We start from the raw sequence: 18,743 nt of genomic DNA, 5'->3' as shown, positions 1-18,743 counted from the left end.
ATTTCTCTGTTGCCTTATTATACTTCAACCACCAGCCCCATCAAAAGAAATGATCAGAGTTATCTTTCTCTTTTGAAAAGTTGAAGAATTTTTATAGAAATTCAGTTCAATGTAAGAAATATACCATTAATTATACTCCTCTTTTCCCCACTGAATTTAGTCAAGTATTTCTTTACCTTTAAAAGTGGTACTATAATATATGGACTGAAGTGTTGGCTTTAAGAAAATCCAGTCATTAATGTCATTCAACAAATAATTGACATAGGCTTTAGAAGAAAATCAAGGATGAATAGTATATTTTCCCTGCTTATAAGGAGCTTACATCACGAGAGAAATAAACATGTAAAAACTAATTACAGGACAGAATAACATAAGTGCTAAGTGAAAATATAAGCAAAATATCTTAGGAGCAGAGAATAAAGAAACAGTTCTGAATTAGGGAATCGAGGCTGGTTTCAAAGACAAGATGGCTTTAGACTATTGAACTACTTGTCCAATGACTCTGTTTCATAGCTCCTGGAGCCATCAAACTTCCTCTGCAGAGCCTCTATGTACATCTCTTCCTAATCCATCTCCTTTGATATAAAGGTAGTAGTTTGAAATTAGCTTTGGAGAGAGTATTTACAATGAGGAAATTGACAAATGCTGCACACTGGGGCATTTCTCTTTTCTCCACACCCCAGTCAGTTGTTAAACATTTACCAGTGAACTTCCATCTAACCCTTTGACATGACTGTTGAAAGCAAATAGAGCCATTAGTGTACAAAGGAAAAGGATTACTGATCTAGGGAGGAAGACCTAGAAGAATCCCTGAGGACAGGCAGTGCTTAGTTTTATATTAGAATTGCTGATACAGGAGCCAAATGACTGAGGTTATTGAAAAATAGTAAGAAAGCTTAAGAATATTACTTAGAGGACAAAAACTTCAATGAACTAAAAACAGTGATTTTTGAAAATATTTCAGCAGTCAAAGTGAAAGTTAGGATGGTCACTGACTAGAATCAAATTATGACCCAAAGGAATTAATGGAAGAAGTATCTCAAAATACATAACAAAAAGGTAAAGGGAATGAAGTCGTGTGAAATAAGATGTGGAGTGAAGAAGGTCCAAGAGATTTTATGTGCACGTAACGGAAGTTTCATGAAAAGAAAAGAGACAAAGCTACATTTTAGCATAAATAATAGGGGGGATTGTTTTCACTGTTCTTAAGAAAGCCTTGAAATGTTGGGAAGACTCATGAGTTTCAGACAGGATTGATAAGAAAAGTAACACTGCTAGGCACATCAAGAACACAAAACTCATTAAAGCTTCTAGAAAGAAAAAAACCAAGTCATATGAAAAGAATGTAGGATGAGATCATCTTCAGACTCTATAAACTGGAAATTAGAAAAATCTTTTTTTTTTTACTCGTTTCAGGTGTAAAACGCAGCGTAATAGAAATTTATACCCCTCACAAAGTGATAACCCACCAATTTACTCCTCTGACATCGTATGTAGCTATTACAATACCATTGGATATATTCCCTATGCTGTACTTTACATCTCATGACCATTGTGTGTGTGTGTGTGTGTGTGTGTGTGTGTGTATGTATTTAATTATAGTTGACATTCAATATTATTCTACTTTAGCTTCAGGTATATAATGAAGTGGTCTACCCAGTCTATGAAGTGATTGCCCTGATTAAGTCCAGTGCCCATCTGACACCCTATATAATCTTTGCAACATTATTGATTGTATTCCCTACACTGTATTTCATATCCCCTGACTATATTGTGACTACCAATTTGTACTTTCTAATCTCTTCACCTTCTCCCTCATGCCCTCCCCCATCTAGCAAACATGAATGTTTTCTCTATATCTCTTAGAAAATCTTAAGTACCTCCTTCATAGGAAAGAACTTGACCCAAGAATACCATACCCAACTAAGATATTTTCATTTGTTAATATGAAAAGACATCATTTTAAATAAAGAATAAGAAACATAACACTATATATACCCTTTCTGAGGAAATTACCAAAAAAAGTACTTTAACCAATATGAAGTAAAGACTATAGCTTAAATATACACATTTTCCCCCTCTACTACATTGAATTTTTTAAAGACACAAGTCCATAAAGAGAGGAAATAGCATTTTGGAAAATGAAAAGCTGAAAGATGACTTAAAAAAATTAACATTTATTAGACTTAGGGTTTACATCCAGAGAAGTGTAATGAAAAGAAAAATCCCATCTCTAGATTATTTCTGTTACTTGTGTTTTTTAAAATGTTTATACATCAGTATTCTTCTCCTTCCTGGGCTCGTCACTCTCCCCAACGGTAACCACAGTACAGTTTCCAGAACATAATTTTATGCATATAACAGCATCTATGTGTATCCTTTTTTCGTATCAGCACTTACTGTGAAAGGTGATTCTTAATTGACTTAGCAACCTAAGAAAGTTGACTCTTAAACTACCAATGTGAAAAACTGAGAAGTAGCTTATTATCTCTGCAGAACCCCTCAGAAGTCTCAGTAATTATTAGTTTCAGGTACCTTGGGAAATCCCTAAGGATAGGACGATTGGTCTAAAATCTCGGGAAGATTTTCTCCATATCTCCTCCCTCACTCTTCAGGGTGAGTGTCTGTCCTCCACCCTGGCAAAAGCTTTGAGATTCTTCTCCGTAGAGAGTAAAATACTCCCTGTACACAGCACACCAGATACAGTTGGACGAGGATCGAGTGAACATGGACATGCTCAACCCTTGCTTCCTACTTGGATGCAAATCACAAAGAAATAGTCTGACTCAGTATGAGAAGTAACTGTCTAATGATTTGTGAATCCTTGAAAAAATTGTCCCATGATTGGAAGAATTCTGTAGATCCTAGATAACATCTTCACTCTGCTATAGAGGAAACATCCTCACTGCAGGGAAAATGAAGCAGATGATCTTTGCAGCATTTCTCTGTTAAAATTACCTGAGAAATTCTCAAACAAATTGTAGAAACAAGTTTAGTTAAATTGTAGAAGTAAACAAGTCTTCAGCAGTCTTATACATCAGACAAATTTATTGGTAATCAGTCTTTGGTAAAATTTGAGAATCGGTTCTAGTATCGGTGAAAGGATTAAAGTTGATATGTATCGTTTTGACTGTGAGATGTGATGAATGATGGTGGATTTTATTTGGAAACCTCCTTTCTCAGTCGTCTGAGTCAGTGCAGCTAACAATGTATTAGACCAAATGAAACACTGATTCAGCATCTTGCAGTTCGAAGGATTCCCACAATGTATTGCCTTTTTCTCTGCTGATGATAATATGATGAGCAAATTTGTCTATTTTTCCTATTTGACTGTGGACCACTTTGAGAAATATGTTCTACATCATGACTTAATGTGCACACACAGGAAAAATACCAAGTGGTTTTTTGTTACATAGTTTGATAAACATGAGTCTGAAACAGTTTTAATCAACGTGAGATCGTAGACTTGCAGCATGAGCATCACTCTGGAGCTTGCTGGACGTGCATTCTTGGGCCGCACCCTGGATTTACCCCCAGCCAGTCTCTGCAGGTGGAGCACAGAATCTGATTCCGAGGCACAGCGAAGTTTAAAAACCACTGGTCCTCTTTATTCTCCAAAGAGCTTTTGTGGGTATATCTATTGCTATTTGCTATATTATACATTAAAACTTAGGAACTTTAAAAATATTTACTTATTCATTTTTAAAGTAACAATAATAAATCCATTATATGTTGACACCAGAACAATGATGTCATCACGTGTCATATATCTCTTGGATCAGGAAACCTCCATGGTAGAGTCCTGAAAAAAACGAGAGAAAAAAAGCAAATAAATCTTAGCATTATGAAAATAGTTTTGACCTTGCAGGCTCCTGAAGGGCTCTTGGGAGATTCCCAGTAGTCCCCAGGCCACACTTTGAGAACTGCTCTTGGAGTCTGTATGTTGTGAGAAGAATGAGACCAAATTTCTGTAATCCTCATATAGGGTAATTAATTATGGAATCATGGGATGTTTTCATCACTGCTTAAGTGTTGGGGGGAAGTCAGGAACTTTTCAAAGCCTGTAAGTGTGGTTTATTAGGCCATGGAGGGGCCTATGACTGAAATCCCAGAACCAGTTGATAGATCCCACATTGGTGTTATAGTTTATGTAGCTTCTAGGTTTGTCTCAAAGAGGGTTGGATTACTGGGGCTTTCTCTCCCCTTCAGTTTCATGACACACTGCACCTTTCACTTTCAGGAAGTACCAGCCCATAGAAAAATGTGCTGCAGATCTGGAAAGTGTTTATATTCTAATTATGAATATTTTTAGTCATTTCTATTTTGAGTGATTTTTTTTAGACACAATGTTCAAATTACTTCATTTTTTTTCAAATAAATTTAAATAACTACTCAATCATTTTTTCTTTTGTGAATTGTACAAGTAGCATCTTATTGCTGCTGCTGACCCAGCATTCAAATTGGCCGGACTGTACTATTTAATACTCTATTATTTGTGTATAGCACTGTCGTAAATAAATCGTGTTAGAAATTGTGGTGAGACTCCACAGTTCCCAACGGGAACCTGTTAACCTTCAGACCCTGGAGCACTGAATCCTGTCTTGCCTCACATACCTCTTGATGTATTACACAAGTAGAGCAGATCTTCCTGCTGCACAACTCCCATCCGGACCAGGGGCTCTCACTAGGATTCGCTGGGCTAGACCACCGCCCCCGGGTCCTGCTGTGTTATGGTATGAAGTGAAGAGAGATCGATTGGTTGGCTGGTTGATGGGGATTCAAACCCTGACTGCATGGAAAAGTATTTTCTTTTAACCCTCCACACTACAAAAGGTGTCCTAGCCAATGTCCTAGACCAGTAACCCTACCTTTCTACTTGCCTGTTATCCTCGTTCTCTTTAAAAGTAAAGTTGGGGGTAGGGAGTGACAAGAGAAGCAGATGTGAGGAGCCTGAAGCTTTTCCTAGAGATCTCTGTATGGTTTTCTTATTTGTAATTGTTTTGTTCTGTGTATGATTCATATCTTTTTCCCCCCAATTAGACTATAGACTTCCAGTGAGCAAGGTTGTTTTGTTTTGTTTTATTTGAATAATCCTGTTCCCCCGATCCCCCTGCAGGCCCCAGTGCCTAGTACAATACTAGCTCCATAATGGACGCTCGATCAAATACCTATTTAATGACTAATAATTGCACAAGACAGAAACACAGCCGCTAACATTATACGTGTGTGTGATTGCCTGGTTCCTTTCCCTCAGGACACAAGCTGACAGACATCGAGAGAAGCCAGCTCTTGGCCACAGCGGCATCCTTGTTTGTGGCATCCCAGTTAAGAGCACAGCATTTTCAAGAACGTGAAAATTCAAGGTACGTTATATCTTTTAAACCAGAATAAATGAGCAGAAAAATAGTGATGATCGAATCTGCATAGTAAATAGCTCGTGACAGATTGGATTGATCTCAGTTCCAGAACTTATTATGAGTGTTCGGAGAAGTATAAGAAAGTGACCGTGCTTAAAAATGGTATTGCTTTTATTTTGTTCAAGTGAATTTTTTAAATTCAGAAAATAAAAATGGATGTTGGCCCCTTTAATTTGGACGTTATTAGAGGTAAGAAGGTACTCTGAAACCTTATGGAAATCTCTTCTAGTAATTTGTATTTATTAATTCTATTTTATGACTTGTTAATCTTGAAAAAAGTTTTGAGAAGTGTTATAGTACTAAAATTTAGGAATGAATCTTAGCAGTTAAAATATGTATGTATTTGAGAAGTTGATTTCTAGGATACAGGAAGGAATTGTTAATAACATCAGTTGAGTTAGTTATTTGTGAGTCCTAAGTGTATGTTTTAGCTTTCTAGTGACCTAAGCAAAAGGGAAAACATGCTTTATCCAAGGGCAAATAAAACAAAATCGTTGAGACATTAATGCTCCTAAACGACAGGATTATTTATTATAAATGTCTGTGTACTTGATAGAGTAATCCTACTTTAGCAAGTATAAGCCACTTCTTGCTAGCGTGATGCTGTTGATAAAATTATGTTACTTCAACTTCTTTTTCTTTCCTTTTGCTTTTCTACAAGAGGAAGAACAAAGATTAAAAAGATAAAAAGATGGCAGGTGACCAAGCAGCTCTGCAGAGCACAATTCAAAAGCTTACACTACCCCTAAAGAATTAGGTGGAAGAAAAATTAATTTGAGTTCAGTCTATATATTAATGGCTAATGTAGTTTTACTCAGAAAATCTTGGAGTAACTAGTATTCTTTTTTTTTGTTCTCATTCTTAAGACAAAGTATAGGAGACTTAATCAACAATCTTTTTTAAAGTTATGATTCAGTAGATATCTAGGGAGAGATTAGAGAAAATAGAATATCAGTAAATTACTAACTGACTGGAAGGAAGAGGAAAATGGTCAATAGAGACATGAATCTGGTTCTTTTTTTCCTGTTTGTGTTGTCCAGTGTGGTAACCACTAGCCATGTGTGCCTATTTGAATTTAAATTAAAAATTTAGTTTCTTAGGCACATTTCAATGTCAACATCAGTGTAGTTATTAGTCACCTTTCTATTTCCAGTGCTCCATAGCCACTGCTGTATTGTAGTTAGTGGCTGTTGTATTGGGCATCAGGTAGAACCTTTCCATCATCCCAGTTCTACTTTCATCAAGCTCTGTTGGGACAGTGTTGTTTTGGAGGGATGTATGTATAGGAGAGATCCTAGATTTTTTTTAAAAACCAGAATAATACCTTGTATTTTTTTATTATTCTTTTGGTAAATACAGTATTTATATCCTGATTCCTTTATGTTCATATGTTATTTGGACCTTGATTATTTCACAAGTCCTGTGTATAGCTAATGGTGAACTGGTTTGACCTTTAAGAAATGCATCCAAGTTCTTTTCAGAGTGCTGATTTCATTGGTAAGCCTCTGAAGGTTTAAAAAAGACAAGAATAAAAATTACCTGTAATCCCACAAACTCTTTAATAACCACTTTTAACATTTTGATATGTTCCTTTCCAAGTATGTATTTGTGTATATAGAAGAGGTCTGGCAATTAAGTTCACGAATGAGTTGCTAATCTTTTTTTTTGATATCAGAGGGATTACTCATTATGAATTTATACCAACCAGACAAACAGTTAACCAAGTTTACTATTTAGAAGTGCTGAAAAGACTGTGTGTAAAAGTTAGACGACCTGAACTTTTTGCCAACAATTCATGGCCATTGCATCACGACAATGCACCAGCTCACACGGCATTGTCTGTGAGGGAGTTGTTAGCCAGTAAACAAATCACTGTATTGGAACACCCTCCCTACTCACCTGATCTGGCCCCCAATGACTCTTTCTTTGCCCGAAGATAAAGGAAATATTGAAAGGAAGATATTTTGATGACATTCAGGACATCAAGGTAATATGAAAATAGCTCTGATGGCCATTCCAGAAAAAGAGTTCCAAAATTGCTTTGACGGATGGACTAGGTGCTGGCATCGGTACATAGCTTCTCAAGGGTAGTACTTTGAAGGTGACCATAGTGATATTCAGCAATGAGATATGTAGTACTTTTTCTAGGATGAGTACGTGAACTTAATTGTACAATCTCGTATATATGTACATATATATATTTATATATATGCATACATGTACATATATACACATAATTAGAGTTTTGTGTATACTGGGAATATAGTTTGACTTCTGTTTTTTTTTTAAATATAGTATTATGTTGTGACTATATCTTTTCTTTATTCACTAATCTTTGAAATATATATATATATATATTTTTTATTTTACAGAGAATTTAAAACATAAGTAAACTTTTGTCCTTCAAAAGACAGCATCAAGAAAATTTCAAAACAATGTAGCAAATGGCAGAATGTATTCAGAGAGATGTGTCTGATAAAGAACTTGAATCTATAATGTATAAATAATTCTTACAATTCAAAAATAAGCCAAACAACCCAATAAAAAAAATTGTCATCGACTCTTTATGAACTTGATGAAAAGATGTTCAACATCTTCAATCATTAGGGAAATAAAAAGAAAAATCGCAGTGCTACCACACTACACACTCATTATAATAATGTAGATCAAGTGGTGAGTTTTTAAATAAAGGTGGTGTATCCATAGCATAAAATACTATTTAGCAATAAAAATCAGTGAAGTACTGATGCATGCATCAACGTGCATAAATCTAAAAACAAAATCATGTGAAGAGAAAGAAACCAGTTAAAGAAGACTGTAATGTATGATTTCATTTATTTGAAATTCCTAGGAAAGGCAAAAGTGTAAAGACAGTTCAGTGGTTGCCTTGGCGTAAGTTTTGATGCCACAGAATTACTTCTTTCTGTAGTCTGTGTCCAAAACCAAAAACCAATAATTATTTTAAGTGCATTAGTCTGTTAAGTAAGGTAGAAAACAAACCAAAGTTCAAACCAAAGTTACAATAATATGAGCTTTTAGTCTCATAGTTGGTTTCTTCTAACAAGAAGTGGAATTAGACGCTGTTTTTACTAGCATTTGTAAGTGTCCATGTATTTGTCTTTATTGAGATATTTATTTTTTTCATATTCTTGGTTTTGTGTGCTTTCATTTCAACCTGCATAACTGCTTTCAGCAGGTCTTACAAGGCAGGCCTATTGGTCATGAACTCCCTCAGCCTCTGTTCATCTGGGAATGTTTTACTTTCTCCTTCACTTTTGAAGGACAATTTTACTGGATTTAGGATTCTTGGTTGACAGTTTCTTTTTTTCTTTTAGCACTTTGACTATATCAACCCACTGCCTCTGGGCTGCAAAGTTTCTGATGAGAAATCTGCTGATAATCTTATTGAAAATTCCTTGTATGTGATGACTTACTTCTCTCTTGCTATAATACTTTCAAGATTCTCTCTTGGTCTTTAAAAGTTTAATTATAATGTGTCTTGGTGTGAGTCTCTGAGTTTATTGTACTTGGAGTTCATTGAGCTTCCAGGATGTCTATTTTCATTTCTGTCATCAAATTTGGGAAGTTTTCAACCATCATTTATTCAAATGGTCTCTCTGACTCTTTCTCTTCTTCTGAGACTCCCACAATGCCTCTAGAGGTCTGCTTGATGCGATTCCACAGTTCCCTTAGGCTCTGTTCACTTTTCTTCAATCATTTTCCTTCTTTTTTTCAGACTTCATAATTTCTATTGTCCTATCTTCAAGTTGGCTGATTGTTTCTTCTGCCTGCTCAGTTCTGCCTTTGAATCCCTCTAGTGAGTTTTTCATTTCAATTATTGTATGTTTCAGCCCCAGAATTTCTTTTTCATCTCTTTCTATTGCTTTACTGATATTTTCATTTTGTTTACACATTGTTTTCTTGACTTTCTCCATATCTCCCTTTAGTTCTCTGAGCATCTTTAAGAGAGTTGCTTTGTAGTCTTTGTGTTATATATCTGCTATTTGGTATTTTCCAGAGAAGTATTCTGTTGTTTTTAAGTAGGACATACTTTCCATTTCTTTGTATGATATGTGATTCTTTTTGTTGAACACTGACATTTGAATCTAATAATGCAGCAGTTCTGGAAATCAGATTTTTCTCCTTCCTCGGGGTTTACTGTTTTTTGTTATTTTTGTTTGTTTATTTGATTGTTGTAGGCTATCTCTGTGCCAAGTATCAGTCTGAGATATCAGACTGATATCAGGTCTTTTCTGAACCTTTCCTTGGGTATGTGGTCACTTTCTAATTTTCCTCATATATGCAGCTGTTTTTGAATGTCTTCGTGTTTAATGTCTGGCTCCTGAAAGGGGAAAAAGCAAAAACTGAAGGCAGGAGAAAGGGGCACTGGCTCTTCAGCCACAGGAGGAGGGGCTTGCAACAGTGGAGTGAGGTGCAATAACAATGGTTACTCTTCTCTTTGTCTTCACCTCTGTAATCAGAGGCAGTAGTCAGATCACAGATCCCCAGTATTTGGAGGACAGAGTCTTTGTTGCTCACTCTAGCTTTCACAGCTATGTGCAAGCTGCTTCAGGAAAAAGTGCACAACTATATGCTATGTACCTGGAGGTGAGGTAACGGGTAGCTGCTACAGTGCTAAGAGCTGAAATTGACTGCAATTTACCATTTAAATTCCCTGAAAGTTGCAACTGGATTCCAGAGTTCCAAAATAGTTACATCAGACAGATTCTGCCAGTGCAATTGTTGTCTAGGTGGGGAGACAGACTCCTGGTGCTTCCTACTCTACCATCATCCTAGAATCCTCCTCCTCTGATATTACTGTTGAACTCATTACCCTTTAGAAGTTACAAAAAATTACATTAATGAAATATGTAGGCCAAAAGTTCAGTTATGTAGATAATTGTGCACGTTACCTGTTAGCAAATAATTATTTATTTTTGGTGAGTTTCATTTTCTGTTGAACTTATCACTTATTTAGTAGGCCAATTTATTGTGAAATTGCTACCACCCATAACAACAGAGACCTATATCATCTAGCAAAGTACAAAGCATAATCTTGTTTAGGCAAAGGGACTCTAAGTGAGTTTTGCTTGTTCGCTAAAGAGGTCCAGACACCACAGCTGATGGTTGAGTGTTCACATTTTGGCTTCAGAGTCCTGTTTTCATTATTGGCTTGGGAATGGAGTCTAAGAGTCAGCCTCCAGGTGTGGCTACATATTACTCTGTCATGGGTGTACTCATGTAATGTTTATGCTTCCAAACCCAGTAGCCTGCAGCCCTTCCTTTGTGTTGCTTGTTTTGGCTGCTGATTTTATTTTCCCAATTTCTCTGTGGGTTTTACTCTTTCATCATTTATAACTTGGAAAAAGACATTAATAATATGTACCCATAGTATTTGGATAGTAAAAAGATAGCAGTGCATTTTAGAAAAAAAGAAAAGTTTATGTCAGAAACAATAGCAATTTTTCTTAGGATGACTAAATTTGGTGAACATAATTAAGTTTTTACAGAAATACATGTTGACTTACCGTGGTGTTATTTTTCTTTATAATTGTTCTTAAACACTTTTATGGACAGAAATGAATCATTAAAAGTTGTGTTAAACATTTGCTTCATGTTATTTGAAGCTACAATTATTTTGTTGGCATTGTGGTTTGGTATAATTTGTTTCCCTAACTGATATTGATTGGAGGAAAAAATAGTAAAGAGAACAATTTAGTCCCATTCAGTAATCTTTTATGTAGTTTTGCTGAAAAAGCCTGTTTTCCTTAGGTCCAAATGTTGTTGCTCACAAGTCAGGATTCGCCTTTCTGAGCTAGGCCCTCCCCTTGCTTTACTTTGATTTATGTCCACCTCTGCCATCCCAAGCTTCTCGGATGCTAGTGAGAATGCCACTCTGTCTTCTGTAAATTTCTCTATCTCTTCCTTTCCTCATTGGTACTTCTGCATCTGTTGCTTTCTTTTGGTAGGTTTTTGAAATGGTGCAGATTGGCCTCCAGCCTTTCTTATGCTTTATCACTCAAACTTCCTAATCCATGATTTAATCCTTCTGTTAAGCCATCTGACTAATGTATCATTGTAATGGTGATCACTTCTAGAGAGAGCCAGGGCAACTTTTCTGGAGGTGTAATAACTGGTGACCATATCTCTTCCCTCACTGAGGGCTGTTTTTCATCCCCAGATTACTTTGCATGTTGTGAGGATTTGGCAGGGCATGTGGCTCAGTAAGCCCTTGACTCCCTTTTAGATGTCAGTCCTCAGGGCTAAGCCATGCTGAGGTTGATGTGCGCATTGTTACCTGTTGTTATATATTAAATCTGTCTATTTTAAGGTATTTGAAAGTAAATGTTGATTCCCTGGATTTTATAAAAGTATTATTTTTTACTGCAGATACATAGTAAATTATTAGATTTTGATGGCCTCTTTTTGCTTGCCTTTTGCTTCCTTTTCTTTCTTCCTTTGCCTTTTCACCATTCCCCAGAGGATGTGTTCAAAATTCTAAACACTTAAATCAGCAACATGTCGCTCTTTAATCCATTTGGAATTCATTTATGTGTATGTTGTGAAATGAGTTTCTTCTTTTTTTGTGGTTTGGTAGTTTACTTATAAAATATTTCAACCTACTCTCCCCCCAAAATAATATCTCTTTATAACCTCAAGGATGGCAAGACAGAAATAAATGTGAGTGTCTTAGTCAGTTTGGGCCATATAACAAACCATAGACTGAGTGACTAAAATAACAAACATTTCTTACAGCTCTGGGGGCCGGAAGTCTGAGATCAGTGTGCCAGCATGGCGGGGTTCTTGTGAAGGCTATCTTCTAAGTAGCAGAAAGCCTATTTCCCATATCCTCACATGGTGAAAGAGGGCAAGCTAGCTCTCTGGCCTCTACTTATAAGGACACTAACCCTATTCATGAGTACTCCACCCAACTACCTCCAAAGCCCCCTTTTCCAAATACCATCACATCGGGTATTATATTTCAACATATGAATTTGGGGAACAAACATTCAGTCAATAACAGTGAGTGTATGCTTGCTCTCAAGTGCTCTCTCTCTCTCTGTCTCTCTCTCTCTCTCTCTGTCTCTCTCTCTCTCTCTCCCTGCCCCTCTCCCTTTCCTTCTCCCTCTGTCCTTCCATCCCTCCATCCCTTCCCTTCTCTCTCACCCCACTCTCTCTCCTCTCTCTTCCTGCTGCTCTCCCTTTCTTTACTGTCTCGTCTTTCCCCACTCTCTGTCACTTGTGTGACTTTCATGCACACTCACAAACACCACACACATATAAGTAGGTGTGCATATGTTATATAAATGCATTCTGTGGTTAGTTGAAAAGACTAAAATATAAAATTAGGAGTCTAGATTGTAGTCACAACGATACCATTTTTTAGTAATGTGACCTTAGATATATGATTTTATCTTAAGCTTACCTGTAATGGGACTAATATGTATTTTGTCCAGTTTCATATACTTTTGTGAGTTTAATTGATCCTGTATAATTGTGTTTTAATATCCAAATTCTTTCACCTAATTTTTATAAAGAAATAAGAAATGAATTCTATGTTGTTGTATAAAACCAAGTAAATGCTTTATAGATAAGAAAAAAGAAAGCTATCAAGAAAAGAAACAGCATTTTTTATTTGTTTATATCAAATAGCTATAAATATGATAAGAATGTAGAAATTGGGATCTAGTTATCTTCAGTGAAGTAAATAATAAGATGTTTTGTATTATAATCCAACAAACGGGACACCATTAGAGTTGTTTTTAATGTTATTTAGACAGATCATTTGTTTTCTTTTTGATTTCTTATTTTGTTTTTAAAAATACCTAAGATTATATCAAATATTTATTTTATTCTATTTCTACTCTCACATAGTTTTACTTTATTACGTTGCCGTTTCGTATTTTAAATTTATTTTACAGGGTAATATGAGGTTGAGATCCAATTTTACTTTTTTTATATAGTTAACCAGTAGAATCAGTCCCATTTATTGAGTTGTCTATTCTTTCCTTATTATTAAATGTCACATTCATCCCATGAAAAATTCCAAATATATTATGATCTGTTTTTGGACTTTTCTTTCCATTTCCACTGTTTGTCATTCTAGCCTTATGTTAATAATTTATTTTCTTTTCCAAAAATTTATTGATCATTCTCTGGCTGAACTTTGAAAGCACTTTGATATTGGAATTGCCCTTAAAGTTATAGTAAATTTGGACAGAACTGACATCAAATGTTGAAGCTTCTAAAAAAATAGATGACTATATTTATTGAAGTCTGTTTGTTTCTGTCATTAAAACTTTATAATTTTTCTTACTGTAAGTGTATATTTCTTGTTTATTCTTAGGTAGTTTATATTTTTGGTTTGTTATTCTTAGGTTGTTTATGAATGGGATATTTTTCTCATTTTGTAAATGATTTGGTAAAGAGACACCAATGGTATTTGTATTTCTTTTTTTATTGTGGTGAAAAACATGTAATTTACCATCTTAACCATTTTCAAATGTACGTTACATTAGTGTTAACAATGTTGTGCAACAGAACTTTAGAACTTTTTTGTCTTGCAGAACTGAAACTCTATTGCCACGGCTTGGCTTCCCATTATCTCTCCCCCCAGTTGGCACCCAACATTTTAGTTTCTGTTTCTATGAGTTGGACTACTTTGTATTTCTTTTATAACAATTCTTCTTTCTAAACTTTTTAAAAATTAGTTTCAGGTGTACAAAGCAACATACTAGTTGACATTTACACCCCTCACAAAGTGATAACCCCTGCCCCCCGAGCTACTACCCTTCTGACATCTTATATACCTGTTATAATAACATTGACTATCTTCCTTGTGCCATACTCCACCTTCTGTGACCATATATATATATATATTTACTCATAGTTGACATTCAGTATTATTCAACTTCAGCTTCAGTTGCATGGCACAGTGGTCATGCATCTACACAGTCTATGACGTGATCCCCTTGATAAGTCCAGTGCCCATCTGGCACCCTACATAATCTTTACAACATTGTTGATTATATTCCCCACACTGTGTTTCACATCCTCATGACTATATTGTGTCTACTAATTTGCACTTTCTTAATCCCTTCACCTTCTCCCCATCCCCTCCCCCTCCCATCTAGCAACCAACAGTTTTTTTTTCTATATGAGTCTATTTCTGTTTTGTTTGCTCATTTATTCTGTTCTTCAGAGTCCGCATATAAGTGAGATCATATGGTATTTATCTTTCTCAGTTTGACTTATCTTCACTTAGCATAGTATTCTCAAGGTCCATCCATGTTGTTGCAAATGGTGATATTTCATTCTTTTTTTTAAACTTTAAAAAGTCATTATAATAACTTTTTATTTGATTTCAAGAGGGACAATCATATAACCTACTGAAACACTTGGAATACTTTTGGGTACAAGTAACTGAAACCCTGATTCAAACTAACACTATTCTCCCCTCACGTTGAACAAGAGGTTCAGAGGACAGGAGGGATGATGTTCGATACTTTCATCTGTTGATGCCACTTCTCTGCCGTTCTCTTTGCCTTGCTTCCTTCTGTGTATGGCCTTTATCATAAGGCTGTGATAACAGGACAGCTGCCGAAGTTTCAGGAGTCAAATCTAGATAAGGTTCAGAGGATTGTTTCTATCTCTAAGAAGAGAGGAAACCTTTCTCAAATGTTACCCTGCCACCTATTTCTGTTCTCATTAACCAGAAGTAAACCTCCTGTGCATTCCTAAACCAATTACTGAAAAGGGAATTGGATTGTCATGATTATCTTGGACTAGTTTTCTGCTTTGAAATACATGTTGAATAATCAACTAAAGTGAGCACTACATCTTTTAATAGTAATTCCATGCCTTCGTTTTTATGAGTTATAATATTTATTGTTTATCTCTTATTCTACTGGCTAGAACTTCCAATATAGTTTCATGTTTAAGAGCACAGGCTTTTGTGTCAGATACTTGGATTTCTCCCTGGTTTTGCCAATTCTTAGCTATTATCTTAGGATAAATTATTTCACCTCTCTTGGACTCAGTTTCCTCATTTGTAATGTGGAGATAATAGTAGTTCTTAAAGAGTTTTTGTCAATGTCAAATGAGATACATAATACTTAACATAATGCCCATCAAATTTTAGCTATCCCTCCCAATTTTCTGATTTTTTAAAAAATCTCTAATGACAAAGATTCTATTTCAAGAGGAGTGGCAATGATATATATATATTTGTTTAATCCTGATTAACTAGAATGCCTTTAGTGTTTCAGTATCTACAGGTATGTTAGCTGTTTGAAATAGTTTTCATTATGTTAAGGATGTATTCTTTTATTCCTTATTGAATCAGAGAATTAGATATAGATATTAAGTATTATTACATGCCTTTTAAAATCAGCTTTGATCATTATAAGAGTTGAGTTAGGAAACTTAGAGAATTTTGCAAGGAAGAAATGACTTAAAAAAATCCTACCCTCGTTGAGCTTACCTTTACATGGAGGCAAAACAGATCAGTAAAATATATAGTACCTCAAATGCTGATAAATATTTTGGTGAAAAACAAAACAGTGAAGGGATATAGAACATACTGGGGGTGGGTGGTAGGGTGATTGGCAGTTTTAATTTGCATTAACAGGGAAAAGATGGCAGGAAGGATTAGCAAGATAAGAAGATTCACATGAGAGCAAAGACCTGAAGGAGGAAGGAAGTGAGCCGTATGAATATCTGCCGGAAGAACTTTCCAGTCAGATCAGACAGCAAATGCAAAGCACCTGAGGTCAAAGTATGCCTGGTCTTTCTGAGAAATACCAAGGAGACCGGTGCAACTTGAGAGGAGTAAGCACGCTATAGGGTAGTAGAGATGGAAGTGTGTTAGGTGGGTTGTTGGAAGGACTTAGTTTTTACTATGAGTAAAATGGGAGCCACTGCAAGGTCTTGAGCAAAGAAGAACATAGTGATGACACACGTATTAACAAGATCATTGTGGCTGCCATGTTGTAAGCGACTATAAGAGGGTAAAAGTGGAAGCACGGAGACCAGATAGGAGCACTCCACACTAACAAGTCAAGATGCGGCAGATCCAGCAAAGGAGACAGAGAAGGAACAGCAGAGGAGACAGGTGGCAAAGTAGGTAGGGATGGAGTTCAAAGAGCTAAGTGAAGAAAGGCAATCAATGAGGCAGGAACGTTCAACTGAAGTATGTCAAATGTGAAGAATGACTATTAACCATTGATTGTTCACAGTGTGGAGGTCATAGTAGAGCTAGACAAGAGCAGTTTTCAGAAATGTGATTGTGCACCCCACATCTCTTAAACACTGTACATGGGTACCCAGAATTCTTTTAGGCTATTTTATTGCATTCCCTCTATTCAGTCATTTGGACTAGGAAAATTAGATCATCTTTGGGTCTTTTGGCTCCTTCACCTGGCACTGAAATTTCAGAATGGTTGGGGTGGTGCATTGGAAGGAACCAGCACGGAGTGAGGTGTCAGGAGTCAGGATTTGGGTCCCAGTGCCACTACCAAGTATCAAGGTTGTACAAACCTGTGTGCAAATGTTTCAACTTTTAATTCTAGTTTCCTCCTCTGAGAAATGGCAATGTTGGAGTGGATAATTCCTGAAATCGGTTTTAATTCTGATCCTATTTGACTTGCATGAGGCAGACGATTTTACTTTCTGATTTCTACTTTGACCTTCTAGTTTCTCTTTTGGTATTTAAGGAGAGGTTAAAGACTCAGGAAAAGGAACACCTTCACTATGGGCTATGATTATGCTGATGAACATACCTCAGCCTGAAAGCTTTTTAGAAATGAAGCATTCACTTTTGTGGAGGATTACTTTCGGTGTATGGAGTCAGTGTATAACCACTGCTTTGAGCTCATACTTCATAGAACATATCAAGTATCTTGACTGGCTCCAGAGCCTGTCATCAGTTTAACTCTTTTGGTTTCAGTAGCATAATGGGAAATTATATTCACTTGAATTGCAGTCATTGTGTCTACATTTGTATTGTATTTTCATTCCTTATCTGGCTTCCTGATAAAATGGACAATCAATTTTTTAGTGATTTTTACCTGACAGATGCAATTATATGGGTTTTTTTTTTCTTGCTATTAAAAAAGTGTTCTTTCCTAGCTTTAGATTTATAATTCATTCATCTGTTAAGTTTTCAATTATAAGATAAAAGTTTAAAGTTTTGGAATATGATCTTAATCTTGAAAGATAACATAAAAAGAAACATAAAAAAAGTAGCCACGTGAAAATAATTTCCAAGAGAAAGCAAGTATTTTTATACAGTTATATATTGGCTCTTTTACTTACGTGTCTCTGAATTTAAAAGGACATATCAAATTACTAACACATTTATACCATCTATAACAATAAAACACAACTTTCATATTATACTTGTTTCATATTGGTTCTCAGATAAGCTACTTTATTGTAACAATGAAGTTGATGTTCTGATAATTGACTGTGTAATAAAAAATAATACTTTGGGCATGTATTTGCGAACATACAGAGCCCTACTATGCCTTTGGAAATATCTACTTTCATTTGAGCAAAGAAATCCCTTAAAAGTAGCAAGAGGGGAAAAAACTCTAATTCAATCAATTTTTTTAAGCTTTCCTTTTTGCAATTTCTGTTGTGATATTTTCATTTATTTAATGAGGCTGTCTTGGATGATTTAGAAATCTGTGTGAGATTAAGCATCAAATATTGATTAAGTGGAGAAGATGTAATATTTATACATTTTTTACTAAATATTACATGTTAAAATATTTTTCTTTTCTTTAATTCTACTCTAAGAGCTGAATGGAAGACAAAATAGCCTCATTATTGTAGGAGAATTTCTGTGTTCCCTGCAATGACTCCAAAAGCTCTTGCACACTTCATCAGTATTATTGTAATTCTTTGGCTGCAGGATATTTGGCAGCTGTTGCACCCCACTGGCAAATCCTATTCATACTTCTTTCCCATTCACCATTGCCATTGGAGAATTGATTTCTCTCTCCTCTACTCTAACCTTTCCCAATTCATTTTGGATTGTTCAATGTGAAACATTTTAATTTCATATCATACAGCTATTCAGCTCACAATCCCTTTTTTAACCTGTCACCAGGGTAACAGCATAGCATGCTTTCTTTAGGCAATCAAGTTTTTATTTCACATGCTTAATGTTGCATTAAATGTTTGCATTGTTTAAGTCCCCCTGCCCCAATACTTTGAACTCTGGATATGTTTTATAGAATAATGAAATCCTTGATTTTTGAGTCAAATCTAAATCAATACTACATTCATAATAAAATGTCAAATGCTTAATTTACATAATTC

General features: G+C 35.6%; 1 protein-coding gene across 2 annotated transcripts in view; it reads left to right on the top strand.

Moving 5' to 3' along the window:
- Positions 1–18,743, top strand: part of PCCA (propionyl-CoA carboxylase subunit alpha) — a 359,957-nt gene that overhangs the window by 204,533 nt on the left and 136,681 nt on the right. For both annotated transcript variants that reach the window (XM_081046031.1, XM_081046032.1), the window contains exon 18: positions 5,255–5,363. In XM_081046031.1, the coding sequence (XP_080902157.1) occupies positions 5,255–5,363 (109 nt within the window). The remainder of the gene's footprint in view (positions 1–5,254; positions 5,364–18,743) is intronic.

This window comes from Rhinolophus hipposideros (genome assembly GCF_964194185.1).
Source record: "Rhinolophus hipposideros genome assembly, chromosome: 4".
Lineage (NCBI taxonomy): Eukaryota > Metazoa > Chordata > Mammalia > Chiroptera > Rhinolophidae > Rhinolophus > Rhinolophus hipposideros.
Note: the sequence above shows the minus strand (reverse complement) of the source record. Positions and strands in the feature narration are given on the sequence as shown.